This window comes from Nerophis ophidion, linkage group LG13, assembly GCF_033978795.1.
Source record: "Nerophis ophidion isolate RoL-2023_Sa linkage group LG13, RoL_Noph_v1.0, whole genome shotgun sequence".
Classification (NCBI taxonomy): Eukaryota; Metazoa; Chordata; class Actinopteri; order Syngnathiformes; family Syngnathidae; genus Nerophis; species Nerophis ophidion.
The window spans coordinates 30,404,697-30,428,950 of record NC_084623.1 but is presented as its reverse complement, the minus strand read 5'-3'; the positions used below and the strand labels follow the sequence as shown (position 1 = coordinate 30,428,950).

Here is a 24,254-nt window from a genome sequence, read left to right as displayed (position 1 = left end):
GAATCAAAATCACCAAAAATGATTCCAGGGCTCGGCACCGTTGATGCCCACTGCTCCTCTCGCCTCCCAGGAGGTGAACAAGGGGCTGGGTCAAATTCAGAGGACAAATTTCACCACACTTAGTGTGTGTGTGGTACTTTAACTTTCAGTTCCACATTTTCTGTGTAAAATATTCTCATAGAATTCATATAACTTACACATTTCTCAACCGTTTTAAAGCATTCTAACGTTATAATTGTTCTTCACAACATCCAAGCTATCTTGTCCTTGAGTAAAAAGGCATAGTTTGTCTTTGATGAAGTTTATTAGGTAAAATAAATGTAATTTAGAAAATAGATTGCATGTTTGTATGAATCTAGGTATTTATTGTGCAGCCCTACTTCAGAGGTCTCGTTTTATTGTGTCACATCAGACACTAAAACCTTTGGTATATTAAGTGTTAGGAACCTGAAACAAGATGGGAGGAAAGATTGCCCGACAGTAATCATTTAGGGCATAAATAAATACTGGTGAGCTATCATCAGCTCTTTAGTGCTGGATACTCCAAACGTATTATGAATGCAATGATACAAATAAAAGGTAATCTTCATATTTTGGTCCGACTGTGAGTTTGTCAACAAGACATTTACTGTACCTGAATGACAGTTGTAAGGTTGGCAGGTAAGAAGGTCGGGGGGTTGTCATTGATGTCAGAGATGTCTATGTTGACCGTAACGATGGACGACATGGGTGGGGTTCCACTATCCAGAGCTCTGATGGCCAATGAGTAGCTTGGGACCTAGATAGACAAATGAAAATGTTCAAGGACTTGTGTTGATATTGTAGTTAAAACAATGCAGTGGTACCTCGTCTTTCGAGTGCCCACCTCACAATTTTTTTGGGTTACAAGCTAATTGGTATAATTTTGGTTGCAGGCAAAATTTGGGTTACGAGCCGCTTCACCGCTAGGTGGTGTAATGAATGTCAAATATTAGACCAAAGATCCTGTGTCTCACTTGATACAATTAGCTAATAACTAGCTAGACAAAACTTTGTTTGGGCCTGAAGAAAATGTGTTAAGGACAGTGAAAAAATGGAGAAGCAGATGATACTGTATTCATTGAATTAAAGTAATAATCAGAAAACATGATTGAGGTGTGAGTGTTTCGTCAAAGCAGTACGAGTATAGCGCTTTACAAGCCAGTTGTGTACCCCTTACATCTGAAATCACAACTCCTTCCCTGATCATGTGTAGCTTTCACATTTGAACAGATATGGACAAATTCTTATTACCGGGGAATAAATACTGATACTCTACAGCAGTGGTTCTCAAATGGGGGTACGCTTACCCCTGGGGGTACTTGAAGGTATGCCAAGGGGTACGTGAGATTTTTTTTTAAATATTCTAAAAATAGCAACATTTCAAAAATCCTTTATGAATATATTTATTGAATAATGCTTCAACAATATATAAATGAAAATTCATAAACTGTGAAAAGAAATTGTTGACAGCTAGATTTTTTTGGACATGTTTCATAAATATTGATGTTAATGATTTATTTTTTTGGGAAAAAATGTTTAGAATTAAGTTCATGAATCCAGATGGATTTCTATTACAATCCCCAAAGAGGGAACTTTAAGTTGATGATTACTTATATGTGTAGAAATCTTTATTTATAATTGAATCACTTGTTTATTTTTCAACAAGTTTTTAGTTATTTTTCCAAATAGTTCAAGAAAGACCACTACAAATGAGCAATATTTTGCACTGTTATACAAATGAATAAACCAGAAACTGATGACATAGTGCTGTATTTTACTTCTTTATCGCTTTTTTCAACCAAAAATGCTTTGCTCTGAATAGGGGGTACTTGAATTAAAAACATGTTCACAGGGGGTACATCACTGAAAAAAGGTTGAGAGCCACTGCTCTACTGTACCGATTTTTGGAACTTTTGTGTGTTCATGTTTTATAAATGTTAATTGTGTAATTTTAATTTAACATTCAACACTCAACTGATAATGATACTGTGCAGTCCAGTTTGTTGTATCTTGATTTCTTACATTTTTGAGCAAACTATAATGCTGTTAAATTACATTCATAAGATATAGTATTAACATATCTCCTGTGTGATAAAAACTTAAAGTATGCATTTTTTTGCGTCTTGAAGTGCAGTCTCTCTCCCATGAAATCACCTTGAGTGTTGGAAAAACAAGGGTAAAAAAAGTGAGTTCTGTTGGAAAATGCACTTTGGACTGTGTCTAAAATGCCCATAAAAAGGTAGTAGATGTGTCCTGAAAGTTTGAAAACATAGCAAACGCCACACGGGCATGATAAAATTGTGTGCAGTAAACAGTCAAGTGTCTCTGTGCTGATACCCCGTATACAGAATCCTCATTTAAATAGGGCGTTTGGCACCACTTTTGAATTGTATACATGGTCTTATTCGATCGTACGCAACACAGCCACTAATAGAACACACTATTACATAAATTGCACATGCTGTTTATCTACGTTATGTCCACACTGAAAAATTGGTAACCTAGTACAAAAAAAGTGACCAAACATGACCGGAGGAAGGGTTAGGACTACACAAGCTCTGCTTTGTCCTTCTCCTTTGCCGGTGTAAACTTGATGTACTTCAATGTAACTTTGTAAAGCAATTTCGGGATTAATTAAACAGTTATTATTATTCAATTTTCTTTTTTCCTACCTAACACAATACATCCAGTCAGTTCATATGTTTAAAAGGGGTAACATTGTAAAACCAGCAGGGAAATAAATACATATTTTCCCCAGTGTATTTAAAGAGTTCAGTGACATAAATAGACAATGTTTTTATTGGAGTTGTAGCTCAGGAGAGCTTATCCTTAAGGTAGAAGTTTGACTACAGTTTTTATTCTGGGTCTCATTACTTAATGCTGGTGTAGCAAATACTGCACCAAACATTGTAGCGTGTGAGTTCGTATTGCATTTTAAAGGGGAACTGCACACGTTTTTTTTTAATACATTCTGAGTAAATAAATACGGGCAAAAGTCTGTTTACAATGAAACTTAAAAAACATACAAACAGTTCCATCAACTTTTTATATAAACGTGCCATAAATATGTATGTAATGTAGTAACAAGCACATTTATATTAACATGCAATATTTACCTAATTTGCTGATTTTAAGCATTCATTTCACAAACGCATCACAACATTCATTTTTCCTTCCACAACAGCACTGAGTACTACTCACTGCAGACATCATGAGGCCAACAAATATAGTTAAACATAACTTACTGTATAATTTCGGATCTCACTGGGATGCCAACTTTTTTAGATAAAGAATGACTCATAATCCTCACAAACCAAGTGTCTTTTTGGACATTTTTGGTTCTAAGTTGGATGTCAAAGAGTATCAATTTCCCAGTTTATGTTCATATCATTTCACTATCCAGATAAAGGGCATGATTAATAATCTACAATAAATATTCACAAGCTCCTAGGCAAGAAAGCAGCTCACCAGCTCGTGATGTCAACACAGAAACATATGGAAATTACCTCTCTCTGATCAATGCGGCGCTAAATATAGGTAATTAACGCCAAACAATATCGCTAATACTTGGCTTATATTCATATATTTTTTTTCTCTGCTTGCGCTGTGGAAGGCGGCTGCATCTCCAGTAGCTCTGTAGCGGTACATCTTTTAAACCTATCTTTTATCTTTAATTATACTTATTATTTATTATATCTTACAAACATATATTTGATCTTTTATCTTTTAGCTTTTATATTTTTTATGTTTTCCTTGAAGACAGTGAATCCCTGTATATATCCAATGGATACTTTTGGCAGTTTTAAAAGACCAGGAAGCAGCTTTCTTTCTTATTCGAGAGAGGAACTGCTCAGTCTGAAAATGATGGGGCTGCAAAGCGGGAGCTAAGCTAAAGGCTAAGCGTGAGGAAAATCGACGGCGCTACAAACCATCCATTCCTTCCGTCATCATGGGGAATGTGAACTCGCTGCCGAACAAGATCGATGAGCTTCATGGACTAAAAAACCAGCGTGCGTATCAAGAGAGCAGCCTACTCATCTTCACGGAAACATGGCTAAACCACCTGGTACCGGATGCTAACGTGGACCTGCAGGGATTCACCGCAGTGAGAGCTGACAGAGACACGAAAGCATCCGGGAAAAGAAAAGGTGGGAGACTCATCATATATGTTAACAACCGCTGGTGTAACCCAGGACACATCTCTGTGAAGAAAGTCTTGTGTTGCTCGGACCTGGAGCTGCTAGCTGTTAGCCTTCGGCCATACTATCTGCCGAGGGAGTTCAGTCACGTGATCTCCCGCCGTGTTTACATTCCCCCGAGGGCAGATGCTGCCAATGCATGTGAGATGATCCACGCCATCACATCAAGGCTACAGACAAAACATCCTGAGGCTTTTTTCATCATTTCTGGGGACTTCAATCATGCTACTTTGGACTCAACATTAGCTGCTTTTTACCAGGCTGTGGATTGTCCCACGAGAAACAACAGGACAATTGACCTACTGTATTCTAATGTCAGGGATGCATACAAGGTCACACCCCTACCCCCACTAGGGAAGTCTGACCACAATCTTGTTCATTTGCGGCCAAAATACACCCCCATGGTCCAGAAGACAGCCTGCTAACACTTGCTATGTGAGGAAGTGGTCCCCTGAATTGGAAGATACCCTCAGAGACTGCTACAACACCACAGACTGGGACGTGCTGCTTCCACAGGGTGAGGACATTGATGGGCTGACTCACTGTCTCACAGATTACCTCAACTTCTGCGTGGACGTGATCTGCCCTGCTCAGACTGTTCGGTGCTACCCTAATAACAAACCCTGGGTAACACAAGAAGTTAAAGCTGTCCTCAACAAGAAGAAAGCTGCCTTCAGGAGTGGAGACAGGGAGGCAATGAGAGCAGCACAGCGTGAGGTGAAACGACGCGTGAGGACATCTACAGGAAGAAGCTGGAGCAGAAGCTGCAGCAGAACAACATGAGGGAGGTCTGGGAAGGTGTGAAAACCATCACAGGCCACAAGACAAAGACCAGAGCTGTTGTGGGGACAATAGAGAGGGCCAATGAGATGAATAACTTCTTTAACCGGTTTAACCAGCCCGTGTCCTCTCCGTCCCCCACTTCCCATCACAGCCAACCCCTCTTCTGCTCCCCTCAACGCACCTCCCCCCCAGCCATGGCAGCACCCCCCTCCACCACCTCTACGCAGACATTAGTCATCTCTGCGGACCAGGTCAGAGGTCAACTGAGGAAGCTACAGCCAAGGAAAGCAGCAGGCCTAGACAAGCTGTGCCCCCGACTCCTGAAGACCTGTGCTGCAGAACTGGGTGAACCACTTCAAAGGATCTTCAACCTCAGCCTGCAGCTGGGAAGAGTGCCCACCCTCTGGAAGACGTCATGCATCGTTCCAGTTCCCAAAAAGAACTGCCCCAGTGAGCTGAACGACTACAGACCAGTGGCGCTCACCTCTCATCTAATGAAGACATTGGAGCGGCTATTTCTCAGCCTCCTCAGACCACAGGTGCAACATGCCCAGGACAGCCTGCAGTTTGCGTACCAGGAAGGCATTGGTGTGGAGGATGCTATCCTTTACCTGCTGCATCGAGCCCACTCACACCTGGATAAGGGAAATGGCACTGTGAGGATCCTGTTCCTGGACTTCTCGAGTGCCTTTAATACCATCCAGCCACGCCTCCTTCAGGACAAGCTCTACAAAATGCAAGTGGACCCCTGCCTGGTTGCCTGGATTTCGAACTACCTCACCGACAGGCCACAGTACGTCAGACTGAAGGACATCACGTCTGACACTGTGATCAGCAGCACCGGAGCACCGCAGGGAACGGTGCTGGCCCCTCTTCTCTTCACCCTGTACACCGCTGACTTCTGCTACAACTCAGAGCTGTGTCACATCCAGAAGTATGCGGATGACACAGCCATCGTCGGGTGCATCAGGGACGGCAGAGAGGAGGAGTTTCGGAACCTGGTGAGGGACTTTGTTGTCTGATGCCACACGAACGTCTTGCAGCTCAATCCGTCAAAGACCAAGGAGCTGGTCATTGACTTTGGGAGGTCGAGTCCACGGCCACAACCTATTGTGATCGAGGGAGTTGAGGTACAGACCGTGGACTCATTCAAGTACCTTGGGGTTTGGGTGGACAATAAGCTGGACTGGACTGTTAACACGGACCACCAGTACAAGAAAGGACAGAGCAGGCTGTACTTCCTCAGGAGACTGCACTCCTTCAACATTTGTAGAAAACTCCTGTGGATGTACTACCAGTCTGTGGTTGCCAGTGTTCTGTTCTATATGGTAGTGTGCTGGGGGGGCAGTACATCTAAGAAGGACAGCTCCAGACTTGAGAAACTGATCAGGCGGGCCGGTTCTACAATCGGGATGAAACTGGACTCACTGGTGACGGTGGCAGAGAAGAGGACTGTTGACAAACTACAAAGCATCCTGGATGATGCCAGTCACCCTCTGCATAGCGTTATCAGTAGCCAGAGGAGCCTGTTCAGTGCTAGACTGCTTCATCCCAAGTGCAGGACTAATAGACTCAAGAACTCCTTTGTCCCACACGCCATTAGACTGTACAACTCCTCTCTGGGACGGGGGGCGGGGGGTATTAGGATGACAGGGGATGCAAAACATTAACAGTGCAATACGTTTTCATAACATGGTCACTGCTGCCTACTTTGTCTTGTTATATTCTTATTTTACTGTTATATTGTTATTCCCATTGTTTTTATTCTTTTTGTAATATTTCTCTATTTTGTTTCCTTTTAAACCCCCATTATTTACTTTTTACTTTTTTTAAAAATTGATCTCAACTCTGTACACTGCTGCTGGAATTTTAATTTTCCTGAAGGAACTCTGCTGAAGGAATCAATAAAGTACTATCTATCTATCTATCTATTTAGGTCACAAAATGAAAATGGAACATTGTTGGCGCTTTTTGGATGTTTTTTTTATTAAGTTTTATGTTCGAAAAAGTAGATGCAGTCACGGCTCCCATTGGCTCCATTCTAAGATTACTTTTTATTTACGTTTATTTAAAAATTAGAATGCCTTTTTTTAAAAAGACTTGTGGTTTAAGGAATGTGAATAATAGGCAACATTTAAAAAGTGCAGTTACCCTTTAAGAATAATTATCTACAATTTCCTTTGCAGTAATGATATTTATTGTATGTATGACTTTCGAAACTAATCTGGTATACTTTGTTTATTACTCCTTTAAAACAATGACAAATGGATTAATTTTAAGACACACACAAACACACACATGCACGTGCACACACGCACATTCAGAAACAGGCGCGCACACGCACACACACACACACACACACGCACACACACTTTCCATGACATTCTGCCTAAAGTGTTATTCTCTGCATGATTTTCTCTTGGATTATTCTCTATATGGACAAATAAAAAAACTAATTAAGTACAATGGGGATGAATGCCAATCCAGTGGCATAACATTATAAAGAAAAACTCCAACTAAAAACTCACTGATACACGCCTGTGACCTGCTTAGTAGAGAGAAAAAAGTAAATTACAGTGAAACCTAAAAACATAAACACCTTTGTACAAACCCCGTTTCCATATGAGTTGGGAAATTGTGTTGGATATAAATAAAAACGGAATACAATGATTTGCAAATGCTTTTCAACCCATATTCAATTGAATGCACTACAAACACAAGATATTTGATGTTCAAACTCATAAACTTTATTTATTTTTTTTGCAAATAATAATTAACTTCGAATTTCATGTAATTGTTGAAGCTTTGAAAGTGGAATTCTTTCCCATTTTTGTTTCATGTAGAGCTTCAGTCGTTCAACAGTCCGGGGTCTCCGTTGTTGTATTTTACGCTTCATAATGCGCCACACATTTTCGATGGGAGACATGTCTGGACTGCAATCGAGCCAGGAAAGTACCCGCACTCTTGTTTTACGAAGCCACGCTGTTGTAACAATTGTCTTGCTGAAATAAGCAGGGGCGTCCATGATATCGTTGCTTGGATGACAACATACGTTGCTCCAAAAGCTGTATGTGCCTTTCAGCATTAATGGTGCCTTCACAGATGTGTAAGTTACCCATGCCTTGGGCACTATTACTTGCACTCTTTTTTTATGAAGCCACGCTGTTGTAACACGTGCTGAATGTCACGTTCGCGACAGTCGGGACGGGGTTTGTTCTGCCGGAATGCAGAACGGACGGCTCCAGACGACCGCGTGAGGTAGGACATGATAATATAATCAGACACGTACCAAAAAGACAAAACAAATAAAAGAAAAACGTGCCGATCAGGAACATGAAAACGTAACCGATGCATATAGCAAACAATTAAGCCACGGCGAGTGACCGGAAAAGGCAGGCTTAAATAGAGTTTTTGATGAGCAACAGGTGAGCGTAAAATGCATGTGAAAATCATTAGCTACCATGGTGACTAAACAAACTCACTGGTGCACAAACAAGAAGAAAAGGAGTCCAGAAATAACAGAAAATAACCAAACAAAACATGATCCAGATCATGGATCATGACACTGAATGTGGTTTGGCATTGTCTTGCTGAAATAAGCAGGGGCGTCCATGAAAAAGACGGCGCTTAGATGGCAGCATATGTCGTTCCAAAACCTGTATGTACCTTTCAGCATTAATGGTGCCTTCAGAGATGTGTAAGTTACCCATGCTTTGGGCACTAATGCACCCCAATACCATTACAGATGCTGGCTTTTGAACTTTGCGTCAATAACTGTTTGGATGGTTCGCTTTCCCTTTTGTCCGGATGACACAATGTCAATTATTTCCTAAAACAATTTGTAATGTGGACTCGTCAGACCACAGAACACTTTTCCACTTTGCTGATGCAAATTTCTAAATTTCTTGCAATTGCACTTTGAGAAACGTTGCTCTTAATCTCTGCAATGAGGTGGCGACTTGTCCAGGGTGTACGCCGCCTTCCACCTGATTGTAGCTGAGATAGGCACCAGCGCCCTCCGCGACCCCAATGGGAATAAGCGGTAGTAAATGGATGGATGGATGTTTTTAAACTGTTTGACTATTTGCTCACGCAGTTGTGGACAAAGGGGTGTACCTCGCCCCATCCTTTCTTGTGAAAGACTGAGCATTTTTTGGGAAGCTGTTTTTATACCCAATCATGGCACCCACCTGTTCCCAATTAGCCTGCACACCTGTGGGATGTTCCAAATAGGTGTTTGATGAGCATTCCTCAACTTTATCAAGTATCTATTTCCACCTTTCCCAACTTCTTTGTCACGTGTTGCTGGCATCAAATTCTAAAGTTAATGACTATTTGCAAAAAAAAAAGTGTTTATCAGTTTGAACATCAAATATGTTGTCTTTGTAGCATATTCAACTGAATATGGGTTGAAAATGTTTTGCAAATCATTGTATTCCGTTTATATTTACATATAACACAATTTCCCAACTCATATGGAAACAGGGTTTGTATTAATACAATCACAGAAAGTATATCTTACAATAATCCCCCTGCCAGCGCGCGTGCACACACACACGCCCGCCCGCCCACCCACCCACACACACACACACACACACACACACACACACACACACACACACACACACACACACACACACACACGTTCCCTGACATTCTGCCTAAAGTGCTATTCTCTGCATGATTTTCTCTTGAAATCTACATTGACAAATAAACAACAAATTAAGTGGAATGTGGGTGAATGTCAATCCAGTGGCATAACAATATAAAGACTAACTCCAATTAAAAACTCACTGTTTAGCAGAGAGAGGAGTAAATTACAGTGAAACCTAAAAACACAAATACCTTTGTATAAATACAGACAATCAAAGAAAATATATCTTACAATAATCCCCCGCCCACACACAAACACACACGCACGCACGCACGCACGCACACACACACACACACGCACACACGCACACACGCACACACGCACACACGCACACACACACACACACACACACACACACACACACACACACACACACACACACACACACACACACACACACACACACACACACAAAACACTGCAATACCCCCAAACACACTTTCATCATCCTACAGTTTTGTTCCTGCACACCCGACTTTCTCTTTCTGAAGACATCGAGATGGCACATGGACTCATGAATACTTGATGGTAGAAATCTCAATGTTGCTGAAGTTTTCAAGCACAAAAAATGAATAGGAGATAAGGAGGAGGCAGACAATGGGAAAAAAGATTGTGAAGGCTGAGAAAAAAAAACACATTGGAGAAGGAGATCCAAGAGGCAGAAGTGTTTATGGCTCTCATATGCATCCATTATGTCAATTACTAAGCTCCAGGTGGGAGAATTCCAGGGTTGCTGTGTGTCTTGCTTATGATTAATTGCCATCTGCTTCAGGATCTACTTTTCAGTGAGCTTGTCAGCTGTCGACAGAAGCCTTTAACCAGCAATATAAGATTACGCTGATAATGCAGCACTATATTTATAAACAATAAAACAAATAAAGTTGTATTTTGACTGAAATTATTACACAATATTTGGTAGAATTTCTTTCAAACTCAATTGTTAGGAGGAGGGCATATTTGGTCAAGTTTGTTGTCGTTAATTTTGGTTGTTGCAGGATTTGATTGTATTAAAAGTGATAGGAACTTTACTTTCTCAGAAATAATGCATTTGTTTGCATTGTTGGACTTAAAAAAAAAAAAAACATTGTAAACCAGTGTGTTGGAAGTACGACCTGAGAGGCATTTTCTGGTTGCAGCATGTTTTTGTGGTTATAGTGGTTGTATAATCAAAAATTTGCATACTTTAAGTTTTACTGATCATCTTTAAGCCGCTTTCTGACTGTCTCTTCAGAATGCCCTGTTTTGTTGGCGATCTTATTTACTTGCCAAAGCCATCCTCCAGGCCAAGGCCCATTTGACTGTGTCCCCACCCTGTCTGCCATGTTGTAATTCTACGCGCTTACATATCGGGTCCATACCGATATAAGTTAGAACTATAGGCTACTTTTTATTAAAAATTGCAACAGCATGTACGAAACAGAGGATGGAGAAAAATGGAGAAAAGGATGGAGAAAAACAATGAATTTATTGACTACAACGTTGGACTCCATCTGCATAACATTTGCAAACTCACTCAAGAGCTAATTAGCTAAACCTCTACCATTTATGGAGATATTCGTGGATGTAACTAAGGCCAAATACGTCACTGAAGTGTCAAATTTCAAACGGCTTTCAAAGTTTAATAAATTACCCTGCCATGCCTTCATGGTTTGATTTGAAGTGTTCAAGACTTATGGGGGATCCCCAAAACACAAAAACAGGTTTCAACAGGTAAAAAAAGTTGTTTTTGCATAATAGGACCCCTTTAAAATTAAAATCAATCATTAGTAATAGATACATACTTTGATTTTACACACATTTTTAAAGGTGTAAGGATTAATCAATATATCGATGCATCGACTTATATTCCTTACATTCAACTATATCGATCTGTGCTCGACAAGTTTGCCTTTCGGAAGATCCAAGAACGTTTTAAAAGGGAATTGATCGATTAAATTCTTAAAAAAAGAAAACATTGGATTTGAAAACGGCAGAGATTACTGTATATGAAGGTGCCACTTTTAAGGAAAAAGATTTTAAATGTTAGGTCTGTTTGCTCATCTGCAGCATCATCAAATCAAAAATGGCGGATCGCTACGGTGGCTGAGAAAGGTCAGAACAAATGCAAACGCCACAAGACAATATCATTAGTTACAAAACAAAAACTTTCAGCTTCAGCATGAATGCAAAAGCCACAACAAAGACAAATAACACAACACAATAATATAACGCAACTTTCAACTTTAAGCCACAAAAGATGCGACCGACACAATGAAAGCGACAGCGGAGTTAGTTACGCCAATGTACCAACTTCCGGCAGCCAAGGAAAAGTAATTTCATCAGACACAAATAAATACAAGAGATGGATTAAGGAGTAGATGGAACTTAGGAAGCGAGGGGCCAACCTTATCAACAATGAGGAGGGGGCATACGTGCTTTCGCACACCTGTGACACTGTCCGTTATCAGGGACGCCAGGGCAAAGAACAAATACTGTATGGCCGGGTCGGGGAACTTTATTTAGCAGGTCAATCTATTGTTAATATATTGTTTACTGTGCTTTTATTGAAAATTCTGAACTGCAGTGTCCAATAGCTAGTGTTTATTTCACAGTAACACCGATTTATATTTTTTACTAAACAGTAATTGAATCAATTTCAACTCGCTGATCACATCGGATGGCAGAGCTTCTCACCCTATCTCTAAGGGAGAGCCCCGCCACACGGCGGAGGAAACTCATTTCGGCCGCTTGTACCCGTGACCTTATCCTTTCGGTCATGACCCAAAGCTCATGACCATAGGTGAGGATGGGAACGTAGATCGACCGGTAAATTGAGAGCTTTGCCTTCCGGCTCAGCTCCTTCTTCACCACAACGGATCGGTACAACGTCCGCATTACTGAAGACGCCGCACCGATCCGCCTGTCGATCTCACGATCCACTCTTCCCTCACTCGTGAACAAGACTCCTAGGTACTTGAACTAATCCACTTGGGGCAGGGTCTCCTCCCCAACCCGGAGATGGAATTCCACCCTTTTCCGGGCGAGAACCATGGACTCGGACTTGGAGGTGCTGATTCTCATTCCGGTCGGTCGCTTCACATCTCTTCATGGTAATGACAAATCCTGAATCTAATCAAATTTTTTCTAAAAAAAAATCAATACACTCCTGCTAATTTGCATTGTCACTTAAAACAAAAAGATATGATTTTTTTTTTAGGTAATTTCGCATGATACATAATTCTATTTTAATCAAAAACATGTAATTTCACTTTTTATTTGATCGTTTTATTTTTTGGAGAATTGCCTGCCGGCAATTTGCAATGTTTTTCTTCAGTTTTAAAACTCTTTAGAGATGTTTCCACAAAAGCAAAGACATTAAATGTTTTTCACACTGTTCTATCACTGTACAGAAAACCCCCAAACTAAAACCAAAGTATAAACTGTGATCACCATAAACAACAGTAGAACTTAGAATAGAGAACATTTTCTTTTTTTTTTTTTTTATAAATGCTAATGTTATACATGTTATCCTTTAGACAAAAAAAATTAAAAAGCTATATGCAGGACAAGATGCACAAGTGAGGTATAAACATGTTACAACCTCTGTTTGAAGTATTATTAGTAGTTATCGCGGATGATATCTGCTTGCATTTAAAATCTCTCACATGGTGAATTGCAATTTTGAACAAACGTGATATTAAAGTATATTACAGTGTCCCTACATATGTGTGTGGGACCTTACTGTCTCACGGTCCAGATGCTTGTTGACGCTGATGATCCCGCTGAGTGGGTCGATGAAAAACTGGTTGTCTCGGTCCCCACTAACAATGGAATAGAGGATTTCCCCATTCAACTGGCTGTCTGTATCCTCTGCTGAAAGCTGCAACACACACACGCACGCACGCACGCGCGCGCACGCACACACACACACGCACACACACACACACACACACACACACACACACACACACACACACACTTTTTATTATGTTAACAAAAGAGTTTCACAGACATTGGACTACAATGGTATGTTGTGCATTATATGTGTGTTTTTGTTTTCATTGTTAATGCTATTGAGCTAAAAATTAAATTGAGCAACAACAATAAATTTGAAAGACAATGCAAACGGACTCATTGGAGATAAAGTAACTGTACTTATTTTTCATTTTCAGAGTCCAGCACATCAAGTGTTCAATGGCATGATCTATTGTAAAGAAGGCGAATACAACAACTGCAGCTGAATCGCCAAGTTTGGGCAAGTGAATATTTGAAGAGAGTTGTTCAAAGGTTCTACGGGCCATTGAAAGAGTTACTACACATGATGGATCTGGTGGCTGGGGTGGGTACTTCTATGAACTGGTATCATTAAGAATGAGCTTGATGGATGTTTCAGGTTAAAGACAGACTAAATACAAATAAAATTGCAATCTTCCAGTTTCTTACAAATGAATGATCAAAGAGATTTAAGTCTGCCTAATTCAGGCAGAATCACAACAAGGTGATAAAAAAAAAGGGCTCATGGCAGTTGTTGAAAATACTTAAAATTGCTCATTGAATAGTCAAGTATTTTCAAAGGAGAACATAATATCAAATTATCATCTGAAGTTACTATTTTGTATAAATGTGTTGGTAAAGATATCATTAGACTTTTATATAATTCTGCAATTTAATAACATCCATCAATCCATTTTCTAGCGCTTATTCCCTTTGGGGTCGCGGGGGGCGCTGGTGCCTATTTCAGCTACCATCGGGCGGAGGGCGGTGTACACCCTGGATAAGTCGCCACCTCATCACAGGGCCTCTAATAATATATATCCATCAAATATAAATTCATGTATAACCTTTACTGAATTACTTTTTCCTGAATTTTGTTTTACACGCTGTCTCTCACCCACAACCGATTGTAAAAGTCCTGGATTGTTAATTGGGGTAACACGTACAACTCAGCAGGGGATCAAATACTTAAATTCCTCCACTGTAAAAGAAACTCCAAATCCAGATAGAACTGTTTCAGGTTTTGGTATGGTACCATACATTTTTATATAAATGTTAATCAAAATGTATATGGTAACCTAGTGGTTTGCCTGTCCACCGTATAGTCAAAAGATCAAAGATTCAAATGTGTTGGGACATTATCTGTGTGGAATTTGCATGTTCTTCCTGGTGTGCATTGGATTCCATAAGACACTCTAAATTGCTCATATGTGTGAATGTTTGTATTCATGTATTGCATGTCCTCCGGTGATTGTTTAGTGCACATCCTCCTGCCCAAGGTCAGGTGGAAAAGTTCACCACTGACACCCACAAGGACAAACGGCATAGAGAATAAATGAATGACTGTGCGAATAAAGATGGGTTTTTTTTAATTTATGATGTCATAATTGTTTGACTCTCAACACAGGCATCAACTTCAAACAATTTGACAGTTTGCAGGTAAAATGATCAAGGCTGAATGGTCCAGAAAATTCCCAGGCTGAGTAAATGACTCACTCGTGCATGCTTGCATAAAGAAAAAAATTGATTTGAACCTACCTGTACAATCGACTCTCCAATGGAGGCCTCCTCTGATACAACAGCTGTGTAAAGTTCACGGCTGAACATGGGACTGTTATCATTAACATCTGTTAGGTTTACGTTAACTGTCGTAATGGCACTCAGTGGTGGTGTACCACCATCTCGAGCCTCTACTGTTAGGAAGTAGTCCTTACATGTTTCATAGTCAAGAAACTCAGCAACTGTAATGGCACCTAAGAGAGAGGAAGAGAAAAAAAAGAAAACATTGATGTACGATGAAAAAAAAAATTGTGTGGTTGCGTGGATCCCATTTATCGTGTCTACATAAGCATTTGTCATCGTCACTGAAACCGAAACCAAAATGTAACATTGGTAACACGGATAATGTGCCTTATTCAAAACATTGTTTAACCTATGGAAGTTTGTTGACTTTCTTTTTCTCAATTTGTCCGTATAGATATATACGTGCACAAGGTACGTATAAATATATATTTTTATATATACATATGTTTATTTATATATGTATAAATATATATATATATATATATATATATATATATATATATATATATATATATATATATATGTATACAAAACCCATTTCCATATGATTTGGGAAATTGTGTTAGATGTAAAAATAAACGGAATACAATGATTTGCAAATCATTTTCAACCCGTATTCAGTTGAATATGCTACAAAGACAACATATTTGATGTTCAAACTGATAAAACATTTTTTTTTTGCTGATAATCATTAACTTTAGAATTTGATGCCAGCAACACGTGACAAATAAGTTGGGAAAGGTGCCAATAAATACTGATAAAGTTGAGGAATGCTCATCAAACACTTATATGGAACATCCCACAGGTGTGCAGGCTAATTGGGAACAGGTGGGTACCATGATTGGGTATAAAAGCAGCTTCCATGAAATGCTAAGTAATTCACAAACAAGGATGGGGTGAGGGTCACCACTTTGTAAGAAAATTGTCGAACAGTTTTAGAACAACATTTCTCAACGAGCTATTGCAGGGAATTTAGGGATTTTACCATCTACGGTCCGTAAAATCATCAAAAAGTTCAGAGAATCTGGAGAAATCACTGCACGTAAGCGATGATATTACATATTACGGACTTTTGATCCCTCAGGCGGTACTGCATCAAAAACCGACATCAGTGTGTAAAGGATATCACCACATGGGCTCAGGAACACTTCATAAAAACACTGTCAGTAACTACAGTTAGCCGCTACATCTGTAAGTGCAAGTTAAAACTCTACTATGCAAAGCCAAACCCATTTATCAACAATATCCTGAAACGCCGCCGGCTTGGCTGGGCCCGAGCTCACCTAAGATGGACTGATGCAAAGTGGAAAGGTGTTCTGTGGTGTGACGAGTCCACATTTCAAATTATATTTGGAAACATTGGAGGTGGTGTTCTCCAGAACCAAGAGGAAAATAACCATTCGGATTGCCATAGGCGCAGAGTTCAAAATCCAACATCTGTGATGGTATGGGGGTGTATTAGTGCCCAAGCCATGGGTAACTTACACATCTGTGAAGGCACCATTAATTAGGTCCATACAGGTTTTGGAGCAACATATTTTGTCATCTAAGCAACGTTATCATGGATGCCCCTGCTTATTTCAGCAAGACAAGTGTTACAACAGCGTGGGTTCATTAAAAAAAGAGTGAGGGTACTTTCCTGGCCCGCCTGCAGTCCAGACCTGTCTCCTGTGAAAAATGTGTGGCACATTATGAATCCTAAAATACAACAGCGGAGACCCCGGACTGTTGAACGACTGTAGCTCTACATAAATCAAGAATGGGAAAGAATTCCACTTTCAAAGCTTCAACAATTAGTTTCCTCAGTTCCCAAACGTTTATTGAGTGTTGTTAAAAGAAAAGGTGATGTAACACAGTGGTGAACATGACCTTTCCCAACTACTTTGGCACGTGTTGCAGCCATGAAATTTTAAGTAAATCATTATTTGCAAATTATTATTTGCAAAAAAAAAATAAAGTTTATGAGTTTGAACATCAAATATCTTGTCTTTGTAGTGCATTCAATTGAATATGGGTTGAAGAAGATTTTCAAATCATTGCATTCCGTTTATATTTACATCTAACACAATTTCCCAACTCATATGGAAACGGGGTTTGTATATATATATATATATATATATATATATATATATATATATATATTATATATATATATATATATATATATATATATATATATATATGTATATATATGTATTTATATATATATATATATATATATATATATATATGTATATATATATATATATATATATATATATATATACTGTATGTATATATGTATATACTGTATGTATATATATATATATATATATATACATTCACACACACACACACACACACACACACACACACACACACACACACACACACACACACACACACACACACACTTGGACGGACGGAGGGACGGAGAGACAGACAGACAGACAGACAGACGGACAGATAGATAGATAAATAGATATATAGATATTGTATTATATATTTAGTGACAAAGTTTTGAAAATACATCTTATAAAAAATATATTTTTTCCCATATATATATATATATATATATATATACACACACACATATGTATATATATATATCTATCTATATATATATATATATATATATATATATATATATATAGTTTTCCTTGCCCTTATGTGGGCCTACCGAGGATGTCGTGGTGGTTTGTGCAGCCCTTTGAGACACTAGTGATTTAGGGCTATATAAGTAAACATTGATTGATTGATTGATATAAATATATATATATATATATATAAATATATATATATATATATATATATATATGTACATATATATATATTGGTTTCAGAGTTAATCATTTATGAAATTGAACAGATTTAAACAATCATCCATCCATCCATCTATTTTCTACCGCTTATTCCCTTTCGGGGTCGCGGGGGGCGCTGGCGCCTATCTCAGCTACAATCGGGCGGAAGGCGGGGTACACCCTGGACAAGTCGCCACCTCATCGCAGGGCCAACACAGATAGACAGACAACATTCACACTCACATTCACACACTAGGGCCAATTTAGTGTTGCCAATCAACCTATCCCCAGGTGCATGACTTTGGAAGTGGGAGGAAGCCGGAGTACCCGGAGGGAACCCACGCATTCACGGGGAGAACATGCAAACTCCACACAGAAAGATCCCGAGCCTGGATTTGAACCCAGGACTGCAGGACCTTCTTTTGTGAGGCAGACGCAATAACCCCTCTGCCACCGTGAAGCCCATTTAAACAATCAGTACCACAATATTTTTGTTGATAACTTAATATTTTTTTCTTTCTTTCTAATGTATATATTCTTTGTAAACAATTATATTCTTTGTTTGCAAGGTTGTATCATATTCCCCCATCCCCATTGCTTAATATTTACTTATAACATGCTTGATTTTGGAAATATTGCAAACACTTATGTTTTGCAGTCAATAAAATAATTTATTTTTGGAGAAAACTGTTAAAGGCCTACTGAAACCCACTTCTACCGACCACAAAGTCTGAAAGTTCATATATCAATGATGAAATATTAACATTGCAACACATGCCAATACGGCCGGTTTAGTTAACTAAATTGCAATTTTAAATTTCCCGCTAAGTGTCCTGTTGAAAACATCGTGTAATGATGACGCTTATGTTGACGCATGCTTGTGATGTTATTGGTTGTAGCGGACATTTTATCCCAGCACCACTCACGGCTAAAAGTCGTCCGATTTAATCGCATAATTACACAGTATTCTGTGTTGCTGAATCTTTTGCAATTTGTTCAATTAATAATGGATACTACAAAGAATAATGCATTTGGTGGAAAGCGGTGTATTTCGGCCGGCTGTAGCAACACAAACACAGCCGGTGTTGGTTTTTTGTGAAGTTTTAATATGGAACAGAGCGGTCAAGCGAACATGTTTCTCTACCACATGTCAACCGGCAGGTTTCGGTGAGGAAATTGTGGTAATAAGTTGGCTCTTACCGTAAACATGAGCAGAGCTTGTGTCGTTCTTCCTGCAGCAGCTGTCAAAGAGGCAGCTGCGACTTTCTTGGCTCCTCCATGGTTTCACTCAAAGACACTGGCGGTCACCACACCCCTCCGACTTTCAGGTATGACTTTATAATCTCACTAAAACACTAATAACACAATAATCAAATAAGGGATTTTCCAGAATTATCCTAGTAAATGTGTCTAATATCTGAATCGCTCCCACTGCCCTCGTCTTTTTTTTATTTTTTTTTTACTTCTAATCTTTGACTCTCACCATCCTCATCCACGAATCTTTCATTATCGCTCCAATTAATGGGGAAATTGTCGCTTTCTCGGTCAGAATCACTCGCGCTGCTGGTGTCCATGATTGTATTCAATGTGCGGATGTGAGGAGCCCTCACACCGGTGACGTCACGCGCACATTGGCTTCCACTTCCGGTACAGGCAAGGCTTTTTTATTAGCGACCAAAAGTTGCGAACTTTATCGTCGATGTTCTCTGCTAAATCCTTTCAGCAAAAATATGGCAATATCGCGAAATTAGCAAGTATGACACATAGAATGGACCTGCTATCCCCGTTTGAATAAGAAAATCTCATTTCAGTAGGCCTTTAATGTCAGTTGAAAATAAGTACCCGCATGGGTTTAGTATTAAGTGGCAGCATGGTGTGCAGTGGTTAGCGCGCGTGCCTCATAGAGAGAAGGCCTAGGTTGTATTTCTGAGCTCCGGATCTTTCTGTGTGGAGTTAGCATGTTTTTCCCACGACTGTGGGGTACTCCGGCTTCCTCCCACTTCCGAAAACATATAACTGGGGATAGGACCCTCTCACCTCCAAAGACATACATCTGGGGATGGTTGATTAGCAATACTTAACTGACCCTAGTGTGTGAATGTGAGTGTGAAAGATGTCTATTTGTGTTGGCCCTGCGATGAGGTGGCGACCTGTCCAGAAAGTATCCCACATTCCACCCGAATGCAGCTTGTATAGGCTCCAGCCACCCTGTGACCCCAAGATAGATAAGCAGTACAAAGTGGATGTATTCAGTATTCAGAGAATAAGAAATACTTCATATTACTGTCAGGCTTCTGAAAACTAATGTGCATTACTTTAGCTCTGTTTACACTGGACACCAGATCAGATTGGATCATTTGTGCCAGTCGAAACTCTACAAAATACTTTAAATCTGATATTTTCAAATCATGTTGAGCCACATCAGGAGGTAGTCCGAATCCGTTTGGAATCTGACCTTTTCAAATGTCACTGCAGTTTAAATAGCAATGAGACTTGTATGCGACTTTTACATCATTTTTGGTCGAGCTACGTCATTCATGTGTGCTGCACGGTCACTTTTCTTTTAGAATTATTTTCTTCTTCCTCCTTCAGTTATTTTCCATCATCTGACTACTTCCTCTACACAACAGCCATGGCACAAACCCATTAACAGGCTGATCTGTGGTGACCATTTTTCTCCTGTTGTAGTGACTTTCTTTTGCATTTCAAGAATCCAATCACCTGCCTTTGTTTTCACTTAAAACTGCACATGTGATATCGAAGCAACATTGGGACCACATTTGGGCCTGTACGCATTTATACTGGAGTCTGATAAAGATCACGTTAATTATAATTTGAACACTGAAAAGTAAAAAGTCAAGATTTCGAAAAAATCTGTTTTGGTCCACTTTGGCATGCAGTGAAAATGTAGTTTTTGACCTCCAGGTCTAGGGTTGCCTTCCTTTGCTCCCTAGCCAAAAAAAAAATCATTGATCACTTCAAACTTTGCTTCATCCTGTCTTTATTTACATGATGTATTTCTTACTACTTCTTCAAATATTCATGTTGTTAACTGGGTCAGCCTTCACTTTTTCTCTGTATTCTCTCAACCTTTCTTTTTCACTTTTTTATTTGGTTTTGGCATGTTGGTGTGTTGATTCTTTCTCCCTAAACTCTGGGTTTAAAAACTCATAATAGAAAGTAAGTAAAAGTGCATGTTTGAATACTTAAGTGTTTTATTAAAAACTTTTTTTTGGTTAAGGGACAGCAGTTTGCTGTATGTATATATATATATATATATATATATATATATATATATATATATATATATATATATACATATATATATATATACACACACACACACACACACACACATATATATATATATCCATCCATCCATTATCTACCACGTATTCCTTTTTGGGTCGCGGGGGGGCTGGTGCCTACCTCAGCTAGAATCGGGTGGAAGACGGGGTACCCCCTGGACAAGTCGCCACCTCATCGCAGGGCCAACACAGATAGACAGACAACATTCACACTCACATTCACACACTAGGGACCATTTAGTGTTGCCAATCAACCTATCCCCAGGTGCATGTCTTTGGAAGTGGAAGGAAGCCGGAGTACCCGGAGGGAACCCACGCATTCTCAGGGAGAACATGCAAACTCCACACAGAAAGATCCCGAGCCCGGGATTGAACCCAGGGTTACTCAGGACCTTCGTATTGTGAGGCAGACGCACTAACCCCTCTTCCACCGTGAAGCCCATGTATATATATATATATATATATATATATATATATAATTATTTATTAATCATTTAAAATCATTTATTCATGGAAGGTACATCTTTTGTTAACATTATAAGGGTGTTTAATAATAATACAAGCCTGTTTAACACATATAGATTATTTTCTTTAATGAAGACAAGAATATAAGTTAGTGTATTACCTGATTCTGATGACTTGTATTGATTGGAATCAGACATAATTCACAGTAAATGGGTTATTCTTGTCAAATGACGAAAGTGACGTCATAGTAAAGATTGATGATCGCCAGTTTTTAGATCTATTTTTGTAATGCCTGGCTGGTGATCGATCGGTAGCTCGCAATCGACCGAATGGGCACCCCTGTTACAATCTGGGGTAATTTCTATTACAACTTTTGGGTTACATGCACACATTTTTTTTTTCCTGTGGTTGACAATTAAAAAAATTTAAAATGTTTTAGGGGACATTTTCTTAGTTACTGTGGTAACATCTAAGTTAATACTGTATTGCTTTAACTGCCAAGTTAGTGGGTTCACTTTGAAGGAGAAATGAGACAATAATGAGCTATATTTAAGAGCAAGTGATGACTGTGTGTGTGTTATTTGAAGATTACCATACACACTCACCAGTATGAGGGTGGATAATGAACTTTCCATGCTCATTTCCAGACCGAATACTGTAATTTATCTCTGCATTGGTCCCAATGTCCTTGCTAGCTGCATATACAGTGAGAATCTTGGTGCCCATTCCCACATCCTCTGGGATAGTCACCAGCCAATCCCGACGCTCAAACACTGGTGGGTTGTCATTTATGTCCAGCACAGTGATTGTAACATTGACCACTGACGACAGGGGCATTGGTAACCCCTGATCAGATGCACGGACTGTTATCTGATAAGATGGCTGAATCTCACGGTCGAGGATACGTTCAAGGATGATGATGCCTGTTGTTTTATCAATGGAGAAGGAGTCTTCGGCAGAGTCTGCTAAGGAGTACACAACAGTACGTCCTGGACCAGCTGCACAAACACAGTAAGTATTTAGTTATTTTTCAATTTGACATGCCAAAAAAACATGTAGGACAATATAATTATTTAATAAGTCAATATCATTAGTACATTAGCTTAAAGTGAACAGATGAAAAGAAGAGTGGCATGCATGGACAAAGACATACAGTGGTAGCTAGGTTAGGCCCCACTTTTTGTAGGCTTTGGTTTTCGACAAACTTGTTTGCCAAAACTTTGTGCCAAAATTTTTGTACCGTTTCATTTATAGTAAAGTACCACCCAACATTGACCGCAACAAACTACTCTGTTTGCCCGCGTACGATGGTAGGGAAACGAGTGTTCGTACAAAGAATCCCATGTGTTGGTGACTTGAAGACTGATTTCAAATAACAAGCACTAAATACTGTGTGCAAAGTAAAAACAATGAACATACATTTAGTGGGCATGTTGCCTGTGATCTACAATACCCGTTTCCATATGAGTTGGGAAATTGTGTTGGATGTAAATATGAATGGAATACTATGATTTACAAATCCTTTTCAACCCATATTCAATTGAATGCACTACAAAGACAAGATATTTGATGTTCAAATTCATAAACTTTATTTTTTTTGCAAATAATAATTAACTTAGAATTTCAGGGCTCCAAAGTAGTTTGGAAAGGGAATGTTCACCACTGTGTTACATCACCTTTTCTTTTAACAACACTCAATAAACCTTTGGGAACTAAGGAGACACATTTTTTAAGTTTTTCAGGTGGAATTCTTTCCCATTCTTGTTTTATGTACAGCTTAAGTTGTTCAACAGTCCGTTGTGGTATTTTAGGCTTCATATAATGCGCCACACATTTTCAATGGGAGACAGGTCTGGACTACAGACAAGCCAGTCTAGTACCCGCACTTTTTTACTATGAAGCCACGCTGTTTAACAAGTGACTTGGCATTGTCTTGCTGAAATAAGCAAGGGTGTCCATGCTAACGTTGGTTGGATGACAACATATGTTGCTCCAAAACCTGTATGGACCTTTCATCATTAATGGTGCCTTCACAGATGTGTAAGTTACCCATGCCTTGGGCACTAATGCACCCCCATACCATCACAGATGCTGGCTTTTACACTTTGCACCTAGAACAGTCCTAATAGTTCTTTTCCTCTTTGATCCGGAGGACACGACGTTCACCGTTTCCAAAAAACAATTTGAAATGTGGACTCGTCAGACCACAGAACACTTTTCCACTTTGCATCAGTCCATCTTAGATGAGCTCAGGCCCAGCAAAGCCGGCGGCGTTTCTGGGTGTCGCTGATAAATGGCTTTGGCTTTGCCTAGTATTTTTAACTTGCACTTACAGATGTAGCGACAAACTGTATTTAGTGACAGTGGTTTTCTGAAGTGTTCCTAAGCCCATGTGGTGATATCCTTTACACACTGATGTCGCTTTTTGATGCAGTACCGCCTGAGGGAACAAAGGTCCGTTATATCATCGCTTACGTGCACTGATTTC

General features: G+C 39.4%; 1 protein-coding gene across 3 annotated transcripts in view; it reads right to left on the bottom strand.

Annotated features, from left to right (window-relative positions):
• fat3a (FAT atypical cadherin 3a) overlaps positions 1-24,254 on the bottom strand; it is a 315,772-nt gene that overhangs the window by 88,980 nt on the left and 202,538 nt on the right. For all 3 annotated transcript variants that reach the window (XM_061918747.1, XM_061918748.1, XM_061918749.1), the window contains 4 exons: positions 22,372-22,764; positions 15,169-15,383; positions 13,379-13,516; positions 635-778 (listed from right to left, as the gene is read on the bottom strand). In XM_061918747.1, coding sequence (XP_061774731.1) covers positions 635-778; positions 13,379-13,516; positions 15,169-15,383; positions 22,372-22,764 — 890 coding nt within the window. The remainder of the gene's footprint in view (positions 1-634; positions 779-13,378; positions 13,517-15,168; positions 15,384-22,371; positions 22,765-24,254) is intronic.